Genomic DNA, 27,295 nt, shown 5'->3' with positions numbered 1-27,295 from the left:
GTCAGAAAATATTTTCACGGACCAGCCTTTAGGGTGGGATGGATAAATGTATCACGTGACCAAGACAAGCATCAAGAGTGAGTCTTAGGTGGGTGTAACAGGGAATCTGGTCATTTTTTAAAAATAAAACATCGTTCAGACTTAAACATAAATAAAACGGAAATAATGTAAGTTATTTATTCTTTCTCTGCTGCCCGGTACTGGTCCGTGGCCCGAGGGTTGGGGACCACTGCTCTAAGGCACATTTTCCAACAACATAACAGAGAAACAAACTGTTGGAAAATAACAGTGCCAAAGAGATTGAGGAAATCAGATATGGAAGAGACCACAAGACTTTACATTACTGAGCCATCAGTCCTATTTATATCCTATAATCTCTCATTCAGTGCACATTTCTTTTCAATAAAGGTGTTGGAAAACCATGTCTAAGAAGAAACCAGATTCTACAGCCTCAGGGATCATAATTTTACATATTTTAACATATTTCATTATTTGGCAGATAGTAGGCACCAATATTTGTTTAAAGAAAATAATGTTTCAAAAAGAATATGGATTACATCTAAGATTATTGGACTGTTGTGTCTACAGAGCCTCTAATAAGCTAGCTCTGTGACAATGGACAAGCCGCTTAACTTGAGCAGAACTGTTTCTTCAACTGTACAATGAAGAGGCAGATTTGAAGGATCTTTTAAGATTTCTCCCAGATTTCAGGGTTTGTTTTCTTTATGAAGAATTTTTTTTTCAATTATTTCCTTTCTTATCTCTTCTCCCTTTCACTTAATTATAAGAGAAAAACTAGAATTCTACACTTTAAAAAAACTTCCTTGAAAAAATAATTCTTATTGAATTGTCTATTACTAAATGATCCCAAATAAAAAAAGATACAGAATGAAAAGTGGAAAGATTATAGTATTAAGAACAAATCACATCTAAGTATATAAAATTATCAAAATACTGTTTTAGGCTCATATTATTGATTATATGAAGTCAAATTATTTCAGGAAAAATAACTAGAAGGTAGACTCCAAGAGGGTAAGGATTTTTTAATTAAAATCAAAGCCTATATAATATTCTAAGTCAAGTACAGTGCCTGCACATAAAAAATAATTTTTTACAGAAGAGACGTAACTAAATAATTTTAGGCATTATTCCTCAGAACTTACATAGTTTCTTTTAAAAAATAAGATGATATATCAGATCCATGGTCTCACTACTGCACAACCACACAATATAGTGTATGTAGCTACTGAGAATGTTTTCAAAAAGTGGAGTGGTTACCAGGGGGAGGGGAGTAAAGAGGGACAAGTATACGATGACAGAAAATGATTTGGCTCTGGGTGATGGGCACACAACACCATCAACAGTTCAAATGCTATAAAAATATTTGCCTGAAACCTATGTGCTCTTATTGATCAATGTCACCACCATTAAATTTAATTTTCTAAATAAATCTTTTTAAAAAGAAAAAATGTTTTCAAAAAAATTTTAATGTGAAAAAATGCTCTCAACATAAAACTGGAGAAAAAGAGGCCAAAATTGCAAATAAGAGTACGATTGAAGTTAAGTTTAAAAATATACTTATACACAGAAAGAAAGAATTCTAAAGCTGTTAATAGTGACTACTTTAAGTTATGAATCTATGGTGACTGTTTTTTTTCTTTGAAAGATTTTCACTGCCTCCCCCCAACCCACATTACAGTTCTATAAAGAATGTTCACTAATAAATTATCCCGGACCTATATGTGAATATCACACATCTACCAATAATCTCATCCCAAAAGACAGGAATAAGGCAGAAGCCCCAGGAAGATGCTGTCCCGGGGCCTGGACTCTTCCACCAGCCTCTCCACACACTTTCCCACATCCCGTAAGCATAACTTACTGCCAACACTGACAGGTCACTACACTTCACTGTTCAAATGCCACCAACTTGTTTCATTCCACTGTCACCTCATTTATTGCTACAAAGAACAGTGAGAAGAATGGCACTTTGTCCCAACCTTATCTTGGTTCCAAATGGCTTTTCAGTTTCCCATGAGGCCCAACTATACTACTCTTACCTTCCTCTGAAATCTCTCTATCTTTACAAAAACCTTCTAGTATTTCTCCCTCACTTAACTAATCTGGTTTGAGGGGAACAAAAGAATGCTACTAGAATTAGGGTGTTTATGCTTAACTATTTTAATCAAGTCCATATATTATATGATACTAAAAAATAACATGATTTCACTGCTTTACTGTATAGCAACAACATTAAAACTGCCACCTGGTATATCTATAGGTATATGGAATATATTTTTAGAAAAGGAATGACCTCTTCAGAGGTTAAATATGCCAAATATATACGTTCTTCAATAGTTTTTCTGCCACTTTTATGACAAAATCCATATTACTTTAATGACACATACGGATCCTCATGATCTGATCCCAGCTACTTCTCCAATCTAATTTTTTGCTATATAACTTAATCCTCTATGCTCCAGCATAAGGAGGAAGATGACGACTAATATTTCTTGAACACTTTTTATAGTCTAACAATATTCTAAGCGCTTTACAGCTATTACTTGAATCGTCATAAGGCTGGTACTATTACTGTCCTCATTTTTTAGATGTAAGAATAGAAGTGCAAAGAGGTTAAGTAACTTTTCTACAGTCATAAAGCTAATAAATGGTAAAGACAGGATTTGATCCCAGATGGTCTGGTATAATCCAAGGTCATAATCACTACAATTATACTGCTTTTCCAAAAAAAAGGATAAGGTAGAATTGGAAAAGATAAGGTAGAATTCACCACCTTCTCTCATTTACATTTATTCTCCATCTCACAGTAATTTGAATTCTCATTTTTGACAACTGGCCGCTCTTCCTTACTTGAAAAATCTGTCTTCCTTTGGTTTCACAGACATCACCAACTCCTAGCTTTGTGAATGATCTATCTGTCTCCTTTGCAGTCTCCTTCTCCACCTGCCTTTTAAACCTGGGTGTTCCCACAGGATTCAACTCTTAGTCTGCATCCCACTCAGTGTTCTTCCTGAGGGAAGTCCCCATTCCCAGAATGTCAGCCAGTATCTTTAAACCAAATACTGATATACAGCATGAGCTTCTTTCACTCTTAAGTTCCAGACTTGTATTCAATTTTACACTGGATCAGTCCTCTAGAATGTCCTATTGGCACCCGACTCAACATATCCAAAACAGACTCATTTTTATTTTACTCAAATATTTATTTCCCTCCAAATATGCCCATGTTTACTATTTCAAAGGCCTTTTTCATTAAAACTCTCTCTTCCTCCGAATTTGTCCATGCTCCCTATTTCAGAGACTGGCACCAATATCTCTTCAGTTGCTCAAGTCGGAAAGCTGTACTCATCTCTTGTCTTAGTCTGTTTGGAATGTTATAACGGAATACCACAGACTGGGCAGTGTATAAACAATGGACATGTATTTCTTACAGTTCTGAAGGGTAAGAAGTCCAAGTTAGGGTACAGACACCACTTTCTAGTTCACAGATGGCCACCTTTTTGCTATAACCTCACTTGGCGGAAGGAGCAAGGAAACTCTTTTATACCTCTTCTTATAAGGGCACTAATCCCAGTCACCTCTCAAATGCCTCCCAATCATCTCTTAACTAGCACCTTGGGGGTTAGAATTTCAACACGTATATTTTGGAGAAACAAGCATTCAGACCATAGCAATTAGCAAGGCTTCTCAATCCTACCTACTGAACCCTGATCAAAGATGTAAGAGCCAGTGCTGAGCTGAATTAAGAACACAATGTTGGCCCTGGCAGGTTGGCTCAGTGGTAGTGTGTCACCCAGTGTATGGATGTCCTGGGATAGATTCCTGGTTCGAGCACAAAGAAGTAGGAGAAGTGACCATCTGCTTTTTCCCCTCCCCCTTCTTTATCTCTCTCTATATCTGCCTGCCCCCCCAGCCGTGGCTCAATTGATTCAAGGGAGTTGTTGGGGGTGCTAAGGATGGCTCCATGGCCTCTGCCTCAGGCATTAAAAATATATATATAGCTTGGTTGCTATATAGCAATGGAGCAACACCCCAGATGGGTAGAGCATCTCCCCATAGGGGGCTTGCCAGGTGGATCCCGGTCGGGCGCATGCGGGAGTCCTTCTCTCTGCCTCCACTGCCCTCAGTTAACTTAGAAAAAAAAGAACACAATGTTTTGGGTCAGAGAGACTGGGTTTGAATCCTTGTTCTGCCTCTATCACTTTGTGCAAATTATTTAACTTCTTGGTTTTCCCAGCTATAAAATAAAGATAACAGTATCCACAGCTGTTAAAGTAGTTATAAAGATCAAATGAGATAGTAAGTGTAAAAGCCTTAGCATAATGCCTAGCTTCAGAAATGGCTCAAAAATTGGCAGTTACTGTTACCAAATTCATACTGTTCTTGCTTTGGATGGATAGCTCAGTTGGTTAGAGCATCATCCCCATACACAAAGGTTGCCGATTCAATCCTTGGTCAGGACACATACAGAAACAGACTGGTATTTCTCTTTCTCTCTTTTTCTCTCTCTCTTTAAAATCAATAACTTTTAAAAAATTCATACTCTTCTTTCTTCCACTCTCAACCTTTTCATTGTCCAAATGAGAGACAATGAGGATAAAGTGAGAATAAATCAAGAAATATTTAGAAGGTAATCCTTGGCCAGTTAGCTCAGCTGGTTAGAGTGTCATCCCAATATGCCAAGGTAGCTGGTTCAATCACTGGTCAGGGCACATATAAGAGTCAACCAATGAATGCATAAATGAGTATAACAAATCAATGTTTCTCTCTCTCTCTTCTCTCTCTGCTATAGAAAATGATCAAGCCAAAAACCCAACAGGTGCTCCTTGAACCAACTGCATGCACTTGTAAAACAGCTGGCTATGGAATGGAATGACTCACTGACCCATACAAAAAACAAACTTTAGAATCATGCTCTAGGCCCTGGCAGGTTGGCTCAGTGGTAGAGCGTCGGCCTGGTGTGCGGGGGACCCGGGTTCGATTCCCGGCCAGGGTACATAGGAGAAGCGCCCATTTGCTTCTCCACACCCCCCCCTCCTTCCTCTCTGTCTCTCTCTTCCCCTCCCGCAGCCAAGGCTCCATTGGAGCAAAGATGGCCCGGGCGCTGGGGATGGCTCCTTGGCCTCTGCCCCAGGCGCTAGAGTGGCTCTGGTCGCGGCAGAGCGACGCCCTGGAGGGGCAGAGCATCGCCCCCTGGTGGGCAGAGCATCGCCCCTGGTGGGCGTGCCGGGTGGATCCCGGTAGGGCGCATGCAGGAGTCTGTCTGACTGTCTCTCCCCGTTTCCAGCTTCAGAAAAATACAAAAAAAAAAAAAAAAAAAAAGAATCATGCTCTAGTCAACTCACCAAGAACCTATGATTCAAAAGAAGCAACAGTTTAAATTTGGGAAGAGTCCAAAAGTCCTTTAAAAAACCAAGAGGGGCCTGACCAGGCAGAGGCGCAGTGGATAGAGCATCGGACTGGGATGCAGAGGACCCAGGTTTGAAACCCAGAGGTTGTCGGCTTGAGCATGGGCTCACCAGCTTGAACGTGAGGTCACTGGCTTGGGTGTGGGATCATAGACATGACCCCATAGTCGCTGGCTTGAGCCCAAGGTTGCTGACTTGAGCAAGGGGTCACTGGCTCAGCTGGAGCCCCCCACCCCCGGTCAAGGCACATATCAGAAAGCAATCAATGAACAACTAAGGTGCAGCAATAAAGAACTGATGCTTCTCATCTCTCTCCCTTCCTGCCTGTTTGTTCCTATCTGTCCCTGTCTCTCTCACACAAACAAAGATAAGTCACTATGAGAAAACAGTTTGGAAATTCCTTAAAAAGAAAAACATAGAATTCCCATGTAATCTAGTAAGTCTCCTAAGTATATATCCAAGAGAACTCTAAACAGGTACTTAGATACTTAAAAATACAAATATATATAGCAGCACTATTTAAAATAGCCAAAATGTAGAAACAACTCAAATGCCCATCAATGGATAAACAAAATGTGGTATATACACGCAATGGAATATTATTCAGCTATAAAAGGAAATAGAGTACTGATATACGTATACAACAACATGGATAATCCTAAAAACATACTGAGGGGAAAAAAAGACACTAAGGGTCAAATATTACATGATTCCATTCATTTAAAGTTATCTAGAACAGGTAAACCCACAGAAACTGAAAACAGACGTGGTTTCTAGGGAGAGGAGGGATGAAGAGGAGCTCTTAATGGGTACAGGGTTTTACTGTGGGATAAAAATGTTTTGGAACTATATAGAAATGGTAGTTGCACAATGCTGTATATGTACTGAACACCACAGTTGTTCATTTTGAGATATTTGTTATGCAAACTTCACCTCAGTTAAAAAAATAAATCATAGCTTCTTTATATTTAGCACTATTAACACAAAAAACTCTCAATTATTAACTCATTTATTCTTTAAAACACCTGTTGAGATTCATGTAGTGTGACAGGATTATTCCCACACAACATAAGACACATAATTTGTGATCAGTGAAATATATGCTTGCTAAGTAAAAGTCCATAGCTACAGTTGTAGGCGTTCAAAAATGTCAGTTGAACAAATAAGCAAATAAATGTCTAACATCCTGGTGCCTTTTCTAGTACACCAAATAGTATTATGACCACACATACGATGCAAAACTAACTTTATTTTTTTTAATTTACTTTTTTTTAGATTTGTTTATTGATTTTTGAGAGAGAGAAAAAGAGAGAGACAGGCGCAGAAGAAGTGGGAAGTGTCTTGTAGTAGTTGCTTCCTGTATGTGTCTTGACCGGGCAAGCCCAGGGTTCCCAACTGGCAACCTCAGCAATCCAGGACAAGGCAACAGCCACTGCGCCATCACAGGTCAGGGCTATAAATAAACTTTTTTTTTTTCAAGTGAGAGTAGGCAAGATAAAAACAGATTCCTGCAGGAGCCATGACTGGGATCCACCTGGCAACTCCCTTCTAGGGCTGATGCTCAGACCAATCAAGCCACCGGCTGCGAGAGAGGAAAAGAGATAAAGGGGAGAGGGAGGGAAGACAAGCAGATGACCACTTGACCACTTTTCATATGTGCCCTGACTGGGAATCGAATCCTGGACGTTGAGATGCCTGGCTGATGCTCTATCCACTGAGCCAACTGGCCAGGACTGGCCTATAAATACTTTTAAAAATTCTGAAGCTTTTACAAATTAAAGCTTTGAAAGAGATGCTGACCAATAAAAGATGCCTAATTTCAATGTTAGTGGAATCTTAATGAAAAATAAATATAATGTTCCTTCTCATTTAACAATAATTTATCAAGAGAACTTTGTTTAGCTTCCATATTAGAGGGAAATTCACTTACATACTTATATTTCTTTTTTCTTTCCTTAAGTGAGAGGCAAGGAGGCAGAGACACAGACTCTCGCATGCTCTCTGACCAGATGGATCTGACAAGCCCCGTATGGGGCGATTCTCTGCCCGTCTGGGGTCTTTGCTCCATTGCTCAGCAACCGAGCTAATTTAGCACCTGAAGTGAGGCCATGGAACCATTCTCAGTGCCTGGGCCAATTTGCTTGAACCATTTGAGCCATGGCTACAGGAGGGGAAGAGACAGAGAGAGGGAGAGGGGAAGGGGTGGAGAGGTCACTTCTCCTGTGTGCCCTAACTGGGAATCGAACCTGGGAAACCCACACGCTGGGCTGATGCTCTACTGCTAGGCCAACCAGCCAGGGCCTACTTGTATTTCAATAACCAGTAGTCTATAATAGATAAATATTTTGTAGTCATATTTTAGCTCTTATTACAAAAATTTTATAAATAAAAATAAGAGATGTTTTTGTTTGAAAATAGTTTTTGCCCCAATTTTGTCATATTCCAGTCACTTGGATATAGCCAATCTTTTCTCCTCCTCTTTTCCACGTGCTCATTCAACTTTGAGTTTCACTGACAGGACACTGGATCTTCATTGGATCTTATGGCTCTTTTACCCAATCACTTCCCTATCCCTGTTCTTGCCATTTGCCTTCAGAAACATTTCTTCAGTAGTATATACTCCAAGAAGCCTGTTCTGCCGCTTCTTTCCTCCATATTATCTCTCTTAAAGCTTATGATCTAAAAGCCATGTTTTTTTTCAACAAAGCCTGAAGTTAATGTATTAGTTTTTTATTCACAATGCACTATTGTTGCAATAAATGTTGATGAAGATATCAAACTGCTGTATCCATTCTTAAAGCGAGGTATGCCACATGCAAGAATAAAAGAATTAGAAAGTTTAAAAGAAACAGGAGTAAAGAGCAACATTCATAGTGGTGGAGCAGTATATCGCAAATATGCAAAGAAGAATTTCACACCATAACTTTGTCGGTAATTGAAAAGTCCTGCTAGTAATAACCTAATACACAGCGTGCTAAGAGCACTGTTCTTTCTGCATAAAACTGGTATCATTTTCAAAATTATAATGTTCATTTAACAATTAAAAACCATATACTGCCTGACCCAGCAGTGACACAGTGGATAGAGCGTCCGACTGAGATGCGGAGGACCCAGGTTCGAGACCCAGAGGTCGCCAGCTTGAGCACAGGCTCATCTGGTTTGAGCAAAGCTCACCAGCTTGGACCCAAGGTCGCTGGCTTGAGCAAGGAGTTACTTGGTCTGCTGAAGGCCCATGGTCAAGACATATATGAAAAAGCAATCAATGAACAACTAAGGTGTCACAACAAAAAACTAATGATTGATGCTTCTCATCTCTCTCCGTTCCTGTCTGTCTGTCCCTATCTATCCGTCTGACTCTCTCTCTGTCTCTGTAAAAAAAAAAAAAAAAATCAATCAAGATAAAAACCATATACTATAGTTACTACTTACTGAATGTTAACAGGCAAAAATTTTAATAATTATTGCTCATATAATGCAAATTATATAAATGCTGAATAACAGGTACAAAACTTTGGTTTCCTATCATTCATTGCTGGTAGGAACGCAATGGTGTAGCCACTTTGGAAGACTGTGGCAGTTTCTTACAAAACTAAACATATTGTTACCATTTGATTCAGCAATGTCACTTAAGGTGAAAACTATGTTCACACAAAAACCTGCACATGTATATTTACAGCAGCTTTATTCATAATTGCCAAAAATTGGAAGCAACCAAGATGTCCTTCAGTAGGTGATGAATAAATACAGTATGGTCCATCCAGACAATGGAACATTGTTCAACGATTGAAAAAAATGGGAGCCCTTGCCAGATAGCTCAGTTGGTTGAGCATGATCCCGAAACATGAAAGTTATGGCTTTGATCCCCGACACATACACATTTCCATTTCTGCCTCTCTCTCCCTTTCTTTTTCTAAAATCAGTAAAATAAAATTTGACGCCCTGGCCGGTTGGCTCAGTGGTAGAGCGTTGGCCTAGCGTGCGGAGGACCCGGGTTCGATTCCCGGCCAGGGCACACAGGAGAAGTGCCCATTTGCTTCTCCACCCCTCCGCCGCGCTTTCCTCTCTGTCTCTCTCTTCCGCTCCCGCAGCCAAGGCTCCATTGGAGCAAAGATGGCCCGGGCGCTGGGGATGGCTCTGTGGCCTCTGCCTCAGGCGCTAGAGTGGCTCTGGTCGCAACATGGCGACGCCCAGGATGGGCAGAGCATCGGCCCCTGGTGGGCAGAGCGTCGCCCCTGGTGGGCATGCCGGGTGGATCCCGGTTGGGCGCATGCGGCAGTCTGTCTGACTGTCTCTCCCTGTTTCCAGCTTCAGAAAAATGAAAAAAATAAATAAAATAAAATTTGAAAGAAATGGGCCATCAAGTCATGAAATGACATGGAGGAAACTTACATGAATATTTCTAAGTGAAAAAAGTCAGTCAGGCCCTGGCTAGTTGGCTCAGTGGTAGAGCATCAGCCAGTGTGTGGAAGTCCTGGGTTTGATTCCTCATCAGGGCACACAGGAGAAGTGACCATCTGTTTTTCTACCCCTCCCCCTTTTCTCTTTCTATCTTTCTCTTCCCCTCCTGGAGCCATGGCTCAGTTGGAGCAACTGGCCCAAGGCCCTAAGGATGGCTTCATGGCCTTGCCTCAGGCGCTAGAATAGTTCGTTGCTGAGCAATGGAGCGAAGACCCCAGACGGGCAGAGCATTGGCCCATAGGGGGCTTGCCAAGTGGATCCGTCGGGGGCACATGTGGGAGTCTGTCTCTCTGCCTCCCTGCTTCTCACTTAAGGAAAAAAAAAAAAGTCAGTCTGGAAATATTATCCACTATAAGATTTTAAGCATATGACTTCTAGAAAAGGCAAAACTATGAAGACAATAACAAAATCAGTTGTTGCCAGAGGTTGAAAGGAGAGATGAATACATGGTGTGCAGGTAATTTTTAGGGCAGTGAAAATATTCTATATGAAATTGTAATGGTAGATATAGGACACTATGTATTTGTCAAAACCTGTAGGATGTAGAACACAAAAAATGAGCCCTAATGTAAACTATGGATGTTATGTATTACTTAATAACAACATAACATCAATATTGGTCTATCAATTATAACAAATATACCACACTAATGCCAGATGTTAATAAGAGGAGATACGGATGGAAGTGGGGTTGTTGAGGGGCTATGTAGGAGCTCTATGTTTACTGCACATTTTTTTCTGCAAGTCTAAAACTGCTGTAAAACAAAGTATATTAAATAACAAATAAAACAGAATACTGTTTAACATCTTTAACAACTTTGGTTTTACTGCATTATGTTACACTCGAATATTAGAATATTAGAAAGTATAAAATAGAATATTAAAAATTATACTTAATGTGAATTTACAGAAGTAATAATTTTATACTAAATACACTGTCCTCTAATTTTGTTCACTAGTATTACAATACTTTATATAATATTGCAAATAATATTACTTCGAAAAACAATGAAATCATTTAAAGTGGAGTTAGAAATTAGAATAGTTTGGTTCAACACAAGGACAACCTGCTTGGGGCAGTCTCTGTCAGCACCTTGTAAATGGGGTGAGCCCAGAACTGAAAATATTTACTTAATAATGCAGTAATGTCTTGTCCCTGGCTGGTTAGCTCAGCCGGTTAGAGCGTCATCCTGAAACACCAAGGTTGTGGCTTTATCCCTGGTCAGGGCACATATAGTATGTGAAGTGACCAGTGAATACACAACTACATGGAACAACTCCTTCTCTCTTTCTGTGTCTCTCTGTCTCTCTGTCTCCTTTCCTTTCTCTGTCTCTCTACAGTCAAGCAATAAATTAAAATGACAGTAGTAATGATGCAGCAATGTCTCCCACCTCCATGGGTGAGGTTTCTTGCAACATCAACACTGAGGAAGTAGCTGAGGACCAAATAGCAAACCAAAAAACCAGTAAGTAAAAGAAAAATTAAACTGTCATAAAGCCCTTTCACCAAGCTCCACTGGCCTTTTATTTTTACCAACCATTTTATCTACCTCAGTTACTGGGTTCTCCTGTCACAGCTAATCTAAATAGCGAATTAGGGGCAGAGGCCGATGAGAAGGAGCAAGGCAAGACGAGCATGTCCATGGCAATGAGAACTGACAGCAAGGAAAATCAGTAAAAACTACAAACACAGAAAGAGCTATAAATGTCTTGCAGTACAGAATCCAACAATACTCCTCACAAAAATTGGGGGATATTTCAAAATGAATATGAAGCTATAAAATATCCCCTAATTTTTGTGAGGAGTATATATTCAATATAATACAAGCAGGCCTGGAGTAAGAATTACAGTTCCAGACTACACTACAGCAAGGCCCCTTAGGAATCCAAGTTATTCTGTGCCTTGTTTTCTTGATCTGTATCACATATTCTTCAACAAAACTTAAGCTTTGTTTTTTTTAAAATGGCATATTTAAACATTTTTTTACTGCTCATAAGAGAAATATAATGTAGAGAATTTGGAGATGCTAAAAGTGCACAGAAAATTAAAACTGCCTAAAACCCACCACCCAGAAACAATTACCACTTACATCATAGTGGATTTTTTCCCCCAGGTGTGTTCATATACAAATGATGTACCTGTACTTGTTTTGGTAACATTTTCATTAACTCCACATTATTTGTGGCATTTTCCCAACTCAAAAGTCTTTGTAGAATTATTTTAATGCCTACATATACCAAAATTTATTCTATCATTACAAATTTTGGCTGGTATAAAACATTTTACAAAGTATACTGTACTGTATACATGAGCAGTCATTAAAAAATGATCATTTATAAGGTCTAGAAACAGAAAGAAAAATTTTCAGTGACCAGACAAAAAAATTTTAAGTTGTGGTTTGTAAAACCAAGTCATCAAATACAATATTTAAGTTCAATGAACAAACAAGACACTTAGAGAACCAAGTATCTAAATAAGTTTTAGAAATGATCATTTTAAGTGATTTCTAATACCAGCAATAACAGACTTTCAATTAACAGAATTCTGGATTACTGTTACTAAATTACAACATGCTAGTAATGCAGCACCCATTAACAACTCATTCTGCTCATTTATTCATTAAGCAAATAGTTATCAAGTATCTACTATTTGATAGGTATTATGCTAGGCTGCATTAATATCAATATTAAGAGACTTCTTTGTAAAAGCCTTAAAAATAATGTAGCAGCATTTAACACATACTAACAAACGAAAAAATTCACCCCAAATCCTACTACCTCCTCCACTCCTTGTACTTATTATCCAGTGTCTGTTTCTCCCACTACACTGTGAGCAACATGAGAACAAAGACTGTCACCACCTCTGCATTTCTTCTACAAAACAGAAGCTCAGCACAGGTTTGCTGAATGACTTTACATTGGCAATCCAAACTTTTTAAGTCCTAATCTAAAAGCACATGTTTATACAAATGAAACAATGTATTATGTACTTAAATAAATTTGTTTCCATTGATGGAGGGAGAGAGAGAAAGAAACAGAAAAAAAGAGAGAGAGAGAAAGGAAGTGGGAGGAGGGAGAGACAGAGAGAAGCATCAACTCATTGTTCCACTTAGTTGTTCCATTTAGTTGTGTGCTCATCGATTGTTTCTTGCAAGTGCTCTAATCTGGGATCAAACCTGGGATCTTGGTGTACCAGAACAACGCTTTACCCACTGAATCAGCCAGCCAGGGCCTGGCCTGTATGCATTATTTTTGATAATGCTGTTTTATTTATATTTTCCATGTTCCTATCAGTCTTCATAATCTTAATGCTGCATAATATCCCATCACATTTACATAACATAATTTTTTTAATATAATTTTTTGAGGTGCCACTGGTTAACATAATTATACAGATTTCAGGAGCCCAATTCTATAACACATCTTTGAATACCGCATTCTGTGTCCACCCCCTTAAGTCAAGTCTCTTATCACATTTATTCCTCCTATAAACTCCTCCACCTCCACTAATCACCACACTTGTTTGTAGCCATGAGTTTTTTCTTTTTCTTTTTTTTTTTTTTGGTCCTTTTTTTGCTCTATCCCTCCACCACCCTCACCCAAACTCTCCCCTCCATATATAATATAGTTCAGAAAATAATTTTCCTAATATTGTCTTTGAAGGTTGTTTCCAGTGTTTTTATACGGTACAGCTAATGCTCCATCAAACACACCTCCCCTTACTACAAGTCTCACAGATTTACTTCTGACTGGAAAAACTGGGCCAACTCTAGAATAATATAATCTTCTACAGTAAAAATGAATGTCAGATTTTTACCCCATTGGCAGAATTTGAAAGACAAAAAACACATACACACAAAGAAACTCTTAGAATTCTTTTTTGCCAAATCAAAGCAATTTAAATAAATACTCTATTATGAAATGTGTTGTCCAAAGTAAATTATGTTTTGTAGGGCTGATTCACACACATTTAGAAAAGATATTTCAGGGGGGCAAGGAGAAAAATTCTAAGTAACAAACAATGTCTAATTAGAACTTCAATGCATTTGGAAGGAGGTGCACTTTACCTCCACTTTCTTGGATTCATAGAAGTTGCTCAGATCCTCAGGCTGCAGAAATGTAAGCAACCTTGGGCTTTTGAAGATGCCTCGATTCCCCTTTCTCTCCATTTATAGATCTCACAGTAATATAATCTGCCTAGTAATATACAAGCACTTTAGCTTTGACCTTTGAAGGGGCTTGTGGGAAAGCCAACTATATCTTAGGAGTATGAAGCTAGTTTATAAACATACTCATTTAAGAAAGTTGTGTTGCGCATCTACTACTACATCTCTGCAGTATGACCCTTCAATGATTACTGAAATCATAGGCCACTTCGCCTTTGTTTCTTTGTTTATTTTGGAGGAAGGGGAAGGAGAGGAAGAGAAAAAAAAAACAGTTAACTAGATTATGATTTGATTGTGGTCCAAGGATGATTGCTAACAATCAACTCTAATAAAACAGAATATAATCTATAAATGGCAACTTCATTGTAGAGAGGAAAGTGGCCTTTCAGGCCAGCCAAAAGCTATGCTCAAATATGTCATTTTTAAAAAATGTTACTCAATTTATATTGTCTATGTCCAATTTTTCATGAAGCCTAGCAAAATACTGTATAATTTTGTAGTGTTTGATTTAAGGTATTTTTTAAACAAACATATAAGGACTCATCAAGACAAATAATTCAATTCTTTGAAGCAGGAATTCCATAGGTGTTGCTTAGACTAGGGAACCTTTTCTCCCTAGAAATTCCATTCACAGACTGCATTAACATTCCACACTAGACAAAAGCGCATGCCATGACAAAGACCTCCAAACACAAACATACAAAGCCATGCTTCTAAAAACGCCCTTAACGCAAAGTTCACAGCTGGCACTTGTGGCATACTCAAGCCACTGATGAGGCAGCTGTCACAGGCCAATCACACACCCAAGGGTGCCAGCGTGCCACCTAAGAAAGCCGAGATCATGATCAGCGTACAAATCCCCTACCGAATCAAGAAAAGCCCTAAATCCCCACCCTGAAAAGCACAAAGACTGCACTACCCAGAAAACTCTTCCAAAAAGTGAAAGATCGGAGATTTAAAAGCAGTACCAGTTTATAGGAACACAGTAAAAAAGAGGTTTCATTTGGGGGCTCACGAGAAAGAAGCCACACCACCAATCGTCACGGAAGTATGTGCCGGGTAGCAACACCAGGCTTTCTGACATGGGAAAAGGAGAGAGGGTGGCGAGGGGGACAAGCAGACCCTGCAGCACCCCGTCCCAGGCGACGCACCGGGGCCCGATCTCCCCCGCCCAGGCCCTCTCCCACCCCTTCCAGCCACCGCCTCCCACCGCAGACCCTGCAGCCTCGGCTCATACCTTCGCTTTGCCGAACTCCAGCTTCTTCTGTCTCTCCTCGTCCTCCATGGCCTCTGCGGAGAAGGCTGGGGAAGACAGAGAGGGTCGGGGGCAGGAAGGAGAGGTGGGGTCACACGGAGGCGGGACCACAAGCTCAGCGGCCCAGGGAGTAGGGCGGCCCTGCGCTCGCCCCTCCCGGGGTGGAACCAGTCTCTGCGCTCAGTGGCTGACGGTCCACCGCCGCACGGGTAGCGTCCTCACCGTCGCCGCCATCTTCGTCTCCACGTAAACACACGGCGGCGCAGCTGGGCGGGGGGAGGTGGGGCACGTCGTCCGCGCAGCCGCGGGGAGCCCGGCAGGTGCGCCCGCGGCCCCGCCCCCCGCGCGTCACCCCGCCCCCGCACGGCCCGGGGGACTACCGCCGCCAGCCTCCTACCGGTCCTGCAGCGCGAAGAGCGGGTAGGGCAGGAGCCCGTCTCCCAGGAACTAACGCTCCCCACGTGCTGGCCTGGCTGAAAAGGTGGGGGGGGGGGGGCAGGCTTGCGGTCTGACTCCCACCCAGCATCCTAGGGATTCTGGTCGCTTTTAACACATTGAGCTTTTTCAGGTTATAAAAATAACAGATGCCTGGTGATGGATGGAGACTTGACTTGGGGTGGCGAACACACAATACAGTGTACAGATGAAGTGTTGTAGAATTGTGCACCTGAGACCTGTATAATTTTACCCCAACACTGTTAATCAGTGTTACCCCAATGAATCCAATGAAAAGAGAAAAAAGAAAGTGAAACAACCCCACAGAATGGAAGATGGGAGGAAATAATAATAATAAAAACCGACAGATGCATAACGGTGAAGTTGATTAACACTTGAAAAACCCAAAGGAAAAGATGGGGGGACCCATCCGACATCAGTTTTCAACCTAAAATGACTGCTGGATTCGAGAGAGTACCAGTAACTCTCATCAGTTCTCTAGTTGAAAGCCCCTTCCTCTTCCCCACACTGGTCCCCCCAATCTGCGGCTCATCCTTTAAGGCCCACCTAACACGCCGCCCCAAGTAGCTTTTCAGATCTCTTTGTTCCTTCCGTGGCAACTTCGTGTCACGTCGTAACATTCCCCTCCCACTCCTTGGATGTTTCCATAGCACTGGTGTCCTGAAAGGAGCCTAGGCTTTGGAACCTGGGTTGAGGACAAAGCCAGTATACACTGTCTAGCTTGAATGGTCTTAAACAAGTTACCTATCCTCCCTGAGTAGCTGGAAGTTTTGGAAGGGTTGTTAATATAAATATATATGAGTTAGCATATGGGAGTGTCCCTGGTATATTAAAACGTCCTCAATTAATGTCCATTTTCTTTCTCCTTGTATTTCCTTTAGCTACTCTGCAGGATAATATAATTTGAGCGCTTTTTGCTTTACCTCATACTCCCGACTCTTGAATGGTAGAGACTGTCTTCCTCCTCTTGGCATTGCTAAAATGAATAGCACCCTTAAACACTTGTTGGATTGAAGTGAGCCATTTTAATAAATTAAACATTACTGTTTCCTTTTTTTAAATCTGTTTCCTCAGTACTTTCTCCCCCCCCCCCCCCCTTTACTCTCCATTCCTCGATTGAACTACACATTTTAATGTCTCTGGCTGATTACTCAGATTGAGGATGTTTCTCCTTTGTTTTAAGCTGGGTTGGACTGAAAAACTACCATGTGTGAACTAAAATAAACTGTGAGTTCAATCATAGGGGTGTTAAATGAAAAGTGGGGTTTAAAAAGAATAGACTAAAGATTTTAAGTCTACCACAAACTGAAGACTAGTTTTAAGTATCCCTGATTTAGATATTCTTAGATTTGAAAAAAAAAAATTTGTTCTCAAGCTCCATAATGCATACATAATTGTGCCAGCTTGTAGCACACCCAAATATAGTATATTGTCTTGTTATCTTAACTTGAATTGGGAAGTGGAGATTAGACATTTTATCATAAGACTAAAAGAACTGAGATAAAGAAAAAGTTTTTTATTCTGTCACCCACCAAGCTAGGAATAAAGCTAGGACTAGGACCAAGTGTTCTAACAGAGCAGTAATTTAAATACTGCCTGGATTGAGAGATTATGTTTGTAGATTGGCGTGCCTAGGAGGAGGATACCCAGGATATCTGGCAAGACATTTCTGTTTGTTAATAGATACTGTTTTCTCATTAACTAAGAAAGTCAGGTATTTGTTTCAGTATGTGCTGAAAATGTTCAAAAACTTTATAAAGCAGCGATTTTCAACTGATGTACCACAAGAATTTTTAAAACATGCAATACCTGACTATTTAGTCAGGGGCTCTGACCTCTTTTCTCTTAGATTGTTAAATAAAAATATGACAGCCAGCATAACAATAGCCATCCTGTGTGAATGCCCTGTCTGAACCATAAATATATAGGTCATGTGATAGAGTTGCACTTACTAGTCAACATAATAAGGTTGAATCTGATTCTCAATTTCCTTCTCAACAAGGACCTGTGGAAGTCACTTCCAATGACTGGAATTGAAAAGGGAAATGATACTATTTGTCTTTCCTGACTGGAGTTGAATCTAGTGATCCTCTATTTATAATATGTATAAATTAATAATTAAGCTATACTTCTTTCAGTGTTGACTTGCCTTCTTAATAGTGAAAATACTATCCTACACTTGTTTTGCCCAGAGGAATTGGAGATTTCTAAAGGTACTTTTTATATTTTTTATTTAAATAGTGTTGATGCCTTATTGGCAAGACAGAAAACTAGTATAATGAAGAGTACCTATTGCGAACATCACACAAGAAATGGCTCTAACTGTAGCTAAATCCTATTTTGAGAAGCTTTCTCCATTCCTCTCCCCAGTATATCATGACTGCCATTTCCATGTTATTTGATATTTCACAAATTGGTCAGATAAAACCTATCAGTCAATTCATTTTAATAACCAGTACGTATCCCTAGACTTGGACCTCACAAAACTGCAGAAGCAATTGAAGCAATTCATTAGATTCTGTGAAAGAGAAAAACAAAAAGGTGATATTCTTTCCTATATTGTCTTATTACCTGGGACAACATATACCTACTATATTCAGGAGGCAGGATATTACAACTTGCCTTTTTCTTTATTTTTTTTTTAATTAAGTGAGAGGCAGGGAAGCAGAGAGACAGATTCCTGCATGCGCCCCAGCCGGGATCCACCCGGCAAGACCCCTATAAGGTGAAGTTCTGTCTATCTGGGGCCATTACTCCATTGCTCGGCAACCGAGCTATTTAAGCACCTGAGGCAAGGTCTTGGTGCCATCTTCAGCACCAGGGGCCAACTTGCTCCAACCAAGCCATAGCTGCAGGGGGTGGGGGTGGGGGGAGAGAAGGTGGAGCAGTGGAGAAGCAGATGGTTGCTTCTCCTCTGTGCCCTGACCAGGAGTCAAACCTGGTACTTCCACACGCCAGGCTGATACTCTACTGCTGAGCCAACCAGCCAGAGCCACAACTTGTCTTTTTCTTTAGCCCTTTCTTATATAGTCAGTTTAAAATATATTCAATCAGCCCTGGCCGGTTGGCTCAGCGGTAGAGCGTCGGCCTAGCGTGCGGAGGACCCGGGTTCGATTCCCGGCCAGGGCACACAGGAGAAGCGCCCATTTGCTTCTCCACCCCTCCGCCGCGCTTTCCCTCTCTGTCTCTCTCTTCCCCTCCCGCAGCCAAGGCTCCATTGGAGCAAAGATGGCCCGGGCGCTGGGGATGGCTCTGTGGCCTCTGCCCCAGGCGCTAGAGTGGCTCTGGTCGCAACATGGCGACGCCCAGGATGGGCAGAGCATCGCCCCCTGGTGGGCAGAGCATCGCCCCTGGTGGGCGTGCCGGGTGGATCCCGGTCGGGCGCATGCGGGAGTCTGTCTGACTGTCTCTCCCTGTTTCCAGCTTCAGAAAAAAAAAAAAAAAAAAAAAAAAAAATAAAATATATTCAATCATTTTAGTTTCTATTTCCTGGATTCTTCCCAAATTCTATATACCTCATTTAATTTAACCAATGCACAATTATCTTGTGTTTTCCTCCGTGCTTAATTCATATTTGTGTGGCACATATTTTAATGACAATATAACAGGATTGACATTAAACTCATTTTCATTTAAATGCAGACACATTTCCCCCCTATAATTCTAGCTTTATTTTCTCTTTAACATGTGACTTTCTGGAGTTTTTACCTGAGTAAATTATCAATATGCAATTTAATCATGTCCTTCTCTACAAATATTTAAAATGTACATAGGCTTTTTCAATTGTAATCATTTTTTTCTTTTTTTAGCAGAGGAGAGAGACACAGACAGACAGGGACAGAGAGGAAGGGAGAGAGATGAGAAGCATCAATTCATAGTTGCAGCACCTTAGTTGTTCATTGATTGCTTTCTCATATATGCCTTGACGGGGGCCTCCAGCCGAGACTGTGACCCCTTGCTCAAGCAAGTGACCTTGGGCTCAAGCCAGTGACCATGGAGTCATGTCTTTGATCTCACACTCAAGCCAGCGACCCTGCGCTCAAGCTGGTAAGCCTGTGCTCAAGCCGGCAACTCGGGGTTTCCAGCCTGGGTCCTCAGTGTCCCAGGCCAACGCTCTATCCAGTGCACCACCGTCTACTCAGGACAATAGTAATCTCTTTAATGTACCTCACCCACTGGTGAATTCTGTATCTTGTTATACAAACTATTTACAAATGAGTCAGATTTCACATAAGTTAGACTCCCTCAAATATCTCCTCAATGACTTTTTTACAAACAGGTGTCCATCTTTCTCATTTTTCAAAAGAATTCATTGTGAAACTGAAATACCAAGGATGTTACTGATTACTTCTTTTAATTTGTCCAAGTCTGGAATAATACATTGAGGATCCAGATACATGGTCCTATGGTAATAAAACTGGTTATCTTATTGTAACCTGGACCAAAATTATTTGGAGGAAACTTTCATTTATGATTTTTATGCTAAACTAGATGGAATAATTATCTATTGAGTTGTTTCACCGTTTTATCCATCTTCATGGCTTTGCTTCCCTAGTTAGAAGACATTGCCAGCTATCATTTCCACTGAACATTTCTCACCATCACGTGCCATGCAAAATGGCTAAAACTGCTCAAGGTCTTCCCTCCAGCAGCAACACTTCCAAACTTTTCTACTTCAGTTTAATGACCTTCTTTTAGTCTCCTCAATTTGAAATCTTGGAGACATCTTGTATTCCTCTCTCTATTTCATCCATCATATCTATTAGGCCTGTGTCCCTTCTTTCCCAAAGTCTCTTGACTTCTTTCCAGCTTTTTCTGTTCCTTAGCCAACACAGTAGACTGGGCTCTCATTATGTCATATTTTGAATATCTCAGAAGACTCTAGGCATGTGTGTTAGCTTCACTCCTCCCCATGATATTCTACTTCTCATAACTGTGTCAGATTAGCTTTCTAAGATTCAACTTTCACTAAGTCATTTCGATTATAAAATGACTTCCTACTGCCCATAAGATGAACGTCAAATTCCTAAATCCATCATTCCAGGCCTTCCATAATTTACCTGTATTGCTCTGTAGTTCTAACTGCACCTCCTCCCCCCAACCAATTCCAAATTCTAGTCAGACAGATACTCACCAGACCCCCATGTAGTAATTGCTAAATTACATTTTACACAATATTAGAAATCCATTCACAATGGCAGGTCTTCACAACAAATAATTAAGGAATATAAAATTAAGCTTCTTTTGCAAATGTGACTACTGCCCTTTATAATTAGAGTTAAACTAAAGAAAAAGGAAATATTAAATACTAAAACCAAAAATAATTATTTTTACTAAGAGTAAAATTTAGAGCTGAGAGGTATATAAGTAAAGAAAATAGGAGGAAGCATAGTAGTGTATCTTCCACATTTTATAGAATAAAATACCGAAGACTTGAGAAGCTGAATGACCTGCCCAGGTTTCCATAGTTGGGGAGCAGAAGTTCTACCTAGTCCTGATGCAAGAGCCCGATTTAAATATTATTTCATTTTGCTAAGTTCCTTCTCCAAACAAAATGAGTACTTGAATGAGTACGGGATGGGGCAAAAGTAGGTTTACATTTGTTTGTATGGAAGATAATACAGTAGTTTATAATAATACAAGAATAAACAGTGGCATGCCAAGATGGCAGTGGAATAGACGGACATACCAACTTCCACCTCCCAGAACCAAAGTGGATTACAACTTAATTTTAAGAACCATCATCTGGATAAACCAACTTTGGACTAAACTAAGAAGACTCTTCAACCAAGGAATACTGAAGAAGCCACACTGAGACTGGTAGGAAAGGCAGAAATGTGGAGAGAGGGCTGTCCAGCTCCTGGGAGCGAACGGCAGCCTGAGCGACTTACGCAGCGGGAAGTGAGTTTAGCAGAGAGGGGAGGGTCCTGAACCCAGGAACAAAGCCCCAGCCTGCAGCCCCAGAGACTAGAAGAGGTGTACGAACAGTATTTAGCTGCAAAACAAAACAGGATACTGTTTGCGAGAAAAAGATCAGACCCAGGATTCTTCTTAAAAAGACCGCACAGAAAACCTCTTTCACAACCACTCACCTGGGGGTGGGGAATGGGGTGATCTGAGAGGACTGGAGAAGCAGTAAGAGAGTATAATCTAGGAGGCACAGGGAGAAACACTTTGAGGGATAGCTACCCTAACCCCTGGGCTAAGTCACTCCCCAAATCTAAAGTGAATATTTTTCCTGAAACCAGCAAGACCAGCAGAGGGAAGCAGCAGGACACCAGCCAAACAAATTCCTGTGGCACTCAGAGCAGAGTCGCTTAGAAGGAGGGAGCCATAAGGAATACACTATTGAGTGCTAGGGTCTGAGCTACAGCGCCCCCACCCACACTTCTGAGGGCTCACCAAAGGGCACGAGGCAGCAGGACCTCAAGCCAGGGGCTGGCTGCAGCTGTGGACTGATCGTAAGCGAAATCCTGAACATGGGGGCAAAAGCTGGGACTGGCTGCAACTGAGGCCTGGCGCGAGCACAGTCATGCTGGGCGGGGGCGGAGGCTGAGGGTGGCGCTCCGGTGAAAGGGGCGCACAGATGTGGTCCAAACTGTGGCTGCAGGCCGGGCAAGCAAGAATGGTCCAGCCTGTAGTCCCACCCACAGGGCAAGGTAACAGGAAGATAAAACCATTATAAATATCTATGCACCTAACATAGGAGCACCTAAATATATAAAGCAGACTTCAACGGATATAAAGGATGAGATCAACAGCAATACTATAATAGTAGGGGATTTCAATACCTCACTAACATCACTAGATAGATCCTCAAGAAAGAAAATTAACAAAGAAACAGCAGATTTAAAGGACACACTAGATCAACTCGATTAGTAGATATCTTCAGAACCTTTCACCCTAAAGCAGCAGAATATACATTCTTTTCAAGTGCTCATGGTACATTCGCTAGGATAGACCACATGTTAGGGCACAAAAGCAGTCTCAACAAATATAACAAGATTGAAATTATATCAAGCATTTTCTCTGATCACAATGGCATGAAACTAGAAATCAACCACCACAGAAAAACTGAAAAATACTCAAACACTTCGAAACTAAATAGCATGTTATTAAATAATGAATGGGTTAACAATGAGATCAAAGAAGAAATAAAAAATATCCTTGAAACAAATGAAAATGAACATACAACTCAAAATTTATGAGACACAGTAAAAGCAGCCCTGAGAGGGGTTCATAGCATTATAGGCATACCTCAAGAAGCTAGAAAAAGCTCAAATAAACAACTTAACCCTGCACATAAAAAAACTAGAAAAAGAACAGCAAGTAAAGCCCAGAGGTAATAGAAGGATGAAAATAATAAAAATCAGAGCAAAAATAAATGACATAGCAGCTAAAGAAATAATACACAGGATCAATGAAAAAAGGAGCTGGTTCTTTGAAAAACTAAACAAGATCAATGAACCTTTAACCAGACTCACCAAAAAAAAGAGAGAGGACTCAAATAAATAAAATTAGAAATGAGAGTGGAGAAATAACAACTAACACAACAGAAAAACAAACTATTGTAAGAAAATACTATGAAGAAGTGTATGCCAAAGAATTAGACAACCTAAATGAAATGGAAAAATTCCTTGAAACAATTAATCTGGAAGAATCAGAAAACCTAAACAAACCAACTACAACAAATGAGATTGAAACAGTTATCAAAAAAACTCCCAATAAAAAAAAGTCCTGGGCCTGATGGCTTCACAAGTGAATTCTACCAAATATCCAAAGAAGAACTAACTCCTATCCTTCTCATGCTATTTCAAAAAACTCAAGAGGAAGGAAGACTTCCAAGCTACTTTTATGAGGTGAACATAATTCTGATTCCAAAACCAGGCAAAAACAACACAAAGAAAGAAAATTATATCCCTGATGAATTTAGATGCTAAAATCCTCAACAAAATATTAGCAAACCGGATCTGGCAATATATGAAAAAAATCATACACCATGATCAAGTGGGATTTATTCTGGGAGGGCAAGGCTGGTACAATATTCGTAAATCAATCAATGTGATTCATCACATAAACAAAAGGAAGGAGAAAAACCACATGATAATTTCAATAGATGCAGAAAAAAGTATTTGATAAAATCCAGCACCCTTTCATGATCAAAACTCTTAGCAAAGTGGGAATACAAGGAACATCCCTCAACATGATGAAGGCCATCTATGACGAACCCATAGCCAACATCATACCCCATGGACAAAAATTAAAAGCAATCCCCTTAAGATCAGCAACAAGGCTGGGGTGCCTCCTTTCACCACTTTTATTCAACATAGTTCTGAAAGTCCTAGCCACAGCAATCAAACAGAAGAAGAAATAAAAGGCATCCAAATTGGAAAAGAAGAAGTAAAATTATCATTATTTGCAGATGATATGATATTGTATATAGAAAACCCTAAAGTCTCAGTCAAAAAAACTACAGGACTTAATAAATGACTTCAGCAAGGTGGCAGGATATAAAATCAGTACTCAGAAATCAGAGGCATTTTTATATACCAACAATGAATTGTCAGGAATAGAAATTAAGCAAACAATCCCCTTCACTACTGCAACCAAAAAAATAAAGTACCTAGAAGTAAATTTAACCAAGGACATTAAAGACTTGTACTCAGAAAATAATAAAACATTGATAAAAGAAATCAAGGAAGATACAAACAAGTGGAAGCATATACTGTGCTCATGGTTAGAAAGAATAAACATCATTAAAATATTTATATTACCCAAAGCAATTTATAAGTTCAATGCAATACCAATTAAAATACCAAAGACATATTTCAAAGATATAAAACACATATTCCAAAAATTTATATGGAAGCAAAAAAGAACACAAATAGCCTCAGCAATCTTGAAAAGGAAGAATAAAGTGGGAGGTATCATACTTCCTGATATCAAGTTATACTACAAAGCCATTGTACTCAAAACAGCCTGGTACTGGCATAAGAACAGGCATATACATCAATGGAACAGAACAGAGAACCCAGAAATAAACCCACACCTTTATGGACAACTGATATTTGACAAAAAAGGTAAGAGCATACAATGGCGTGAATGGTTCTTCAACAAATGGTGTTGGGAAAATTGGACAGCTATCTGCAAAAAAAATGAAACCAGACCACCAGCTTACAGCATTCACAAAAATAAACACAAAATGGATAAAATACTTAAATATAAGCCGTCAAACCATAATCAACTTAGAAGAAAACATAGGCAGTAAGTTCTCTGACTTCTCTCGCAGCAATATATATGCTGATTTATCTCCACGGGCAAATGAAATAAAAGACAGGGTAAACAAATGGTACTATATAAAACTGAATAGCTTTTGGACAATTAAGACAATAAGAGGATGATGTCAGCGTAATGGCGTAGTAGAAAGCGATACCGATAAATCTCCCCCAAAACTCAACAAGATCTTCAACCAGAAACAGAAAAACCTATCCTTGGAGCCTCCAGATGTTTCGCAATACACCTGAAGGTATGGTCGAGCGAAAAATTGGCTAAATACATAATCAAACACTGAAGGAAATAGGGAGTAAGAAATGCTCCGCTTTCCTCACTAACCTTAACAGGGCGGCTTTCATTGGGAACTGAGAATATAGAAACTGAGGCGGGTAAAGGGGGTGAATAGATCCAAGCCGCGGCACAAATGGCCGAACCAGGCTGTAGCACGGAGATCCAAGCAGAGGAAAAACTGTTCCTGTGGCAACCCGGGCAATACAAGTTAACACTCGTGCCAAACCCAGACAAAGAAAGACAAGTGGGGCAGCCATTTTCCCCGATCTCCTGGTTGGTGCACGCAGATAGTGGGCGAGAGATTCCTCTGACTGCCTCAGCAGTGGGCGCGCGTGTTACCCCACAGAGAGGCAGAGTCAGGGGCCTTTGTGTGGGCCAAAAGCGGAGTTTCCGGGCCGCCCCAGCACCCTGAGGGAACTGTGCACAGGGAGGGAGTGAGAGCCAATTCCAACACTGCAACTTTTCCGTGCAGGAGGGGTTTCACTCAGAGGGTGAGTCTTCCGGCCTGATATCCTGCTCTCCGTGCGCAGATAGTGAGCGAGAGTTTCCTCCAAGCGCCCCAGGACTGGGTGTCCACCCGTGTTACCGGACAGAGTGGCAGAGCCAGAGGTCTTTGAGTGGGCGGAAGCCCCGCCTAATTACGCTAGCAGCTCTGACTGACTGAGCCTTACCCAGAGCCCTGTGCTGAGTGGGAATAGAGTGGGGAGTTGCCAGCTCTTTGAACCTCTAACTATCCAGGCAGAGGCAGCACCAACCCCATAGCTGGATTATCAGGCTACTAATTGAGGAAGGAAAGACTAGGAGAGAGGCTCCAGGAACATGGACTCTCTCACTGTCGGAGCCTATACATGCTAATGAGTCTTGACTGCCAACGAGACTGAAGCACAATACATGACATCGCCATAGAGACTTATCAACTGCAAACCTCTACCTGAGCGTGCCAAAGGGGCAGAACCCGGAGTACAGAGTCACCGACCAGGAAGAGGGAGAGAAAAGAAAAAGCAAGAAGATAACCTCTCAAAATCAAGAATAATCTGCAGACTTTATAACCTATCCCATTTTATTATATTTTTTTGTTTTTTTCTCTTATCTTCATTCTTGATTTTTTTTTCTCTTTTTTTCCTCCTCCAATTTGGTCGTTTAACTCTCTGCCGGTCTTACTCTCTCCTCTCCTTGAACTACACTACCCATAAGTGTCACATCTCCCATTATCTTTTCTTTCCTCTTCCTTTCTCTCTATGAGTGTTGCACTCCAAAACCCTTAACTCTCTCTCTTTCCTCTTTTTCCTTTTTTCTTCTTTTAGTGGTACCCTCTTTTTTTCTCTCTCTCTCTCTCTCTCTTTTCTCCCTCTATATTAGTTTCTTCCTTTCTCCTTTACGTCTCCTCTCATTCAAACCTCAATAACGAACAAATTATCTTATCTGGGACTCAAACTTATGTTTGTGGATTTTGAGGGGTTTTTACTTCACCTTTTTAACTCACTAGCAGTGCTCCCATCCCTGGCTCTCCATTTTATCTAGTTCTTGTTCCACTAAATACAATAGTAATTTTTTAATTTGTCCCCCCATTTTCCTGTTTACCTCTTATTGCTCTCATAATAACTCTTAGTCAACCAACACCTAAAAGCAAATCATTTTATTCTTGACCCAAATTTTTTCCTTATTTGCTTTTTGTGGCTCCATACACCCTTTTTTATTCTGTTGTATTTCTTTTTTTTTTTCTTTGCCCCTTTATTACTCCTCCCCAATTCAGGCCCTCCAGTACAGGCATTGTGTGTTCTACTAAGTACAATATAACTCACAGTTCACCACATGATTTTCTGAAGAAAGAGGGGAGAGGAGAGGGAAAAAGGAGGGGGGGGGAATAATTTCCTTTTTTAAAAAAAAACTTTTTATTTTATTTTATTTTTCTATAATTATTTTTTTAAAAAAAACTCTTCAATTTTTTATTTTTATTTTTTTAATTT

The 27,295-nt window shown here is 40.4% G+C and overlaps 1 protein-coding gene across 8 annotated transcripts in view; it reads right to left on the bottom strand.

Annotated features, from left to right (window-relative positions):
* Nucleotides 1–15,548, bottom strand: part of AKAP9 (A-kinase anchoring protein 9) — a 155,928-nt gene extending 140,380 nt beyond the window's left edge. For all 8 annotated transcript variants that reach the window (XM_066354352.1, XM_066354361.1, XM_066354354.1 and 5 more), the window contains exon 1: nt 15,291–15,548. In XM_066354352.1, the coding sequence (XP_066210449.1) occupies nt 15,291–15,338 (48 nt within the window). In that variant the 5' untranslated portion in view covers nt 15,339–15,548. The remainder of the gene's footprint in view (nt 1–15,290) is intronic.
* Between the last annotated feature and the right edge of the window lie 11,747 nt (nt 15,549–27,295).

Source organism: Saccopteryx leptura, chromosome 12 (genome assembly GCF_036850995.1).
Source record: "Saccopteryx leptura isolate mSacLep1 chromosome 12, mSacLep1_pri_phased_curated, whole genome shotgun sequence".
Classification (NCBI taxonomy): Eukaryota; Metazoa; Chordata; class Mammalia; order Chiroptera; family Emballonuridae; genus Saccopteryx; species Saccopteryx leptura.
Note: the sequence above shows the minus strand (reverse complement) of the source record. Positions and strands in the feature narration are given on the sequence as shown.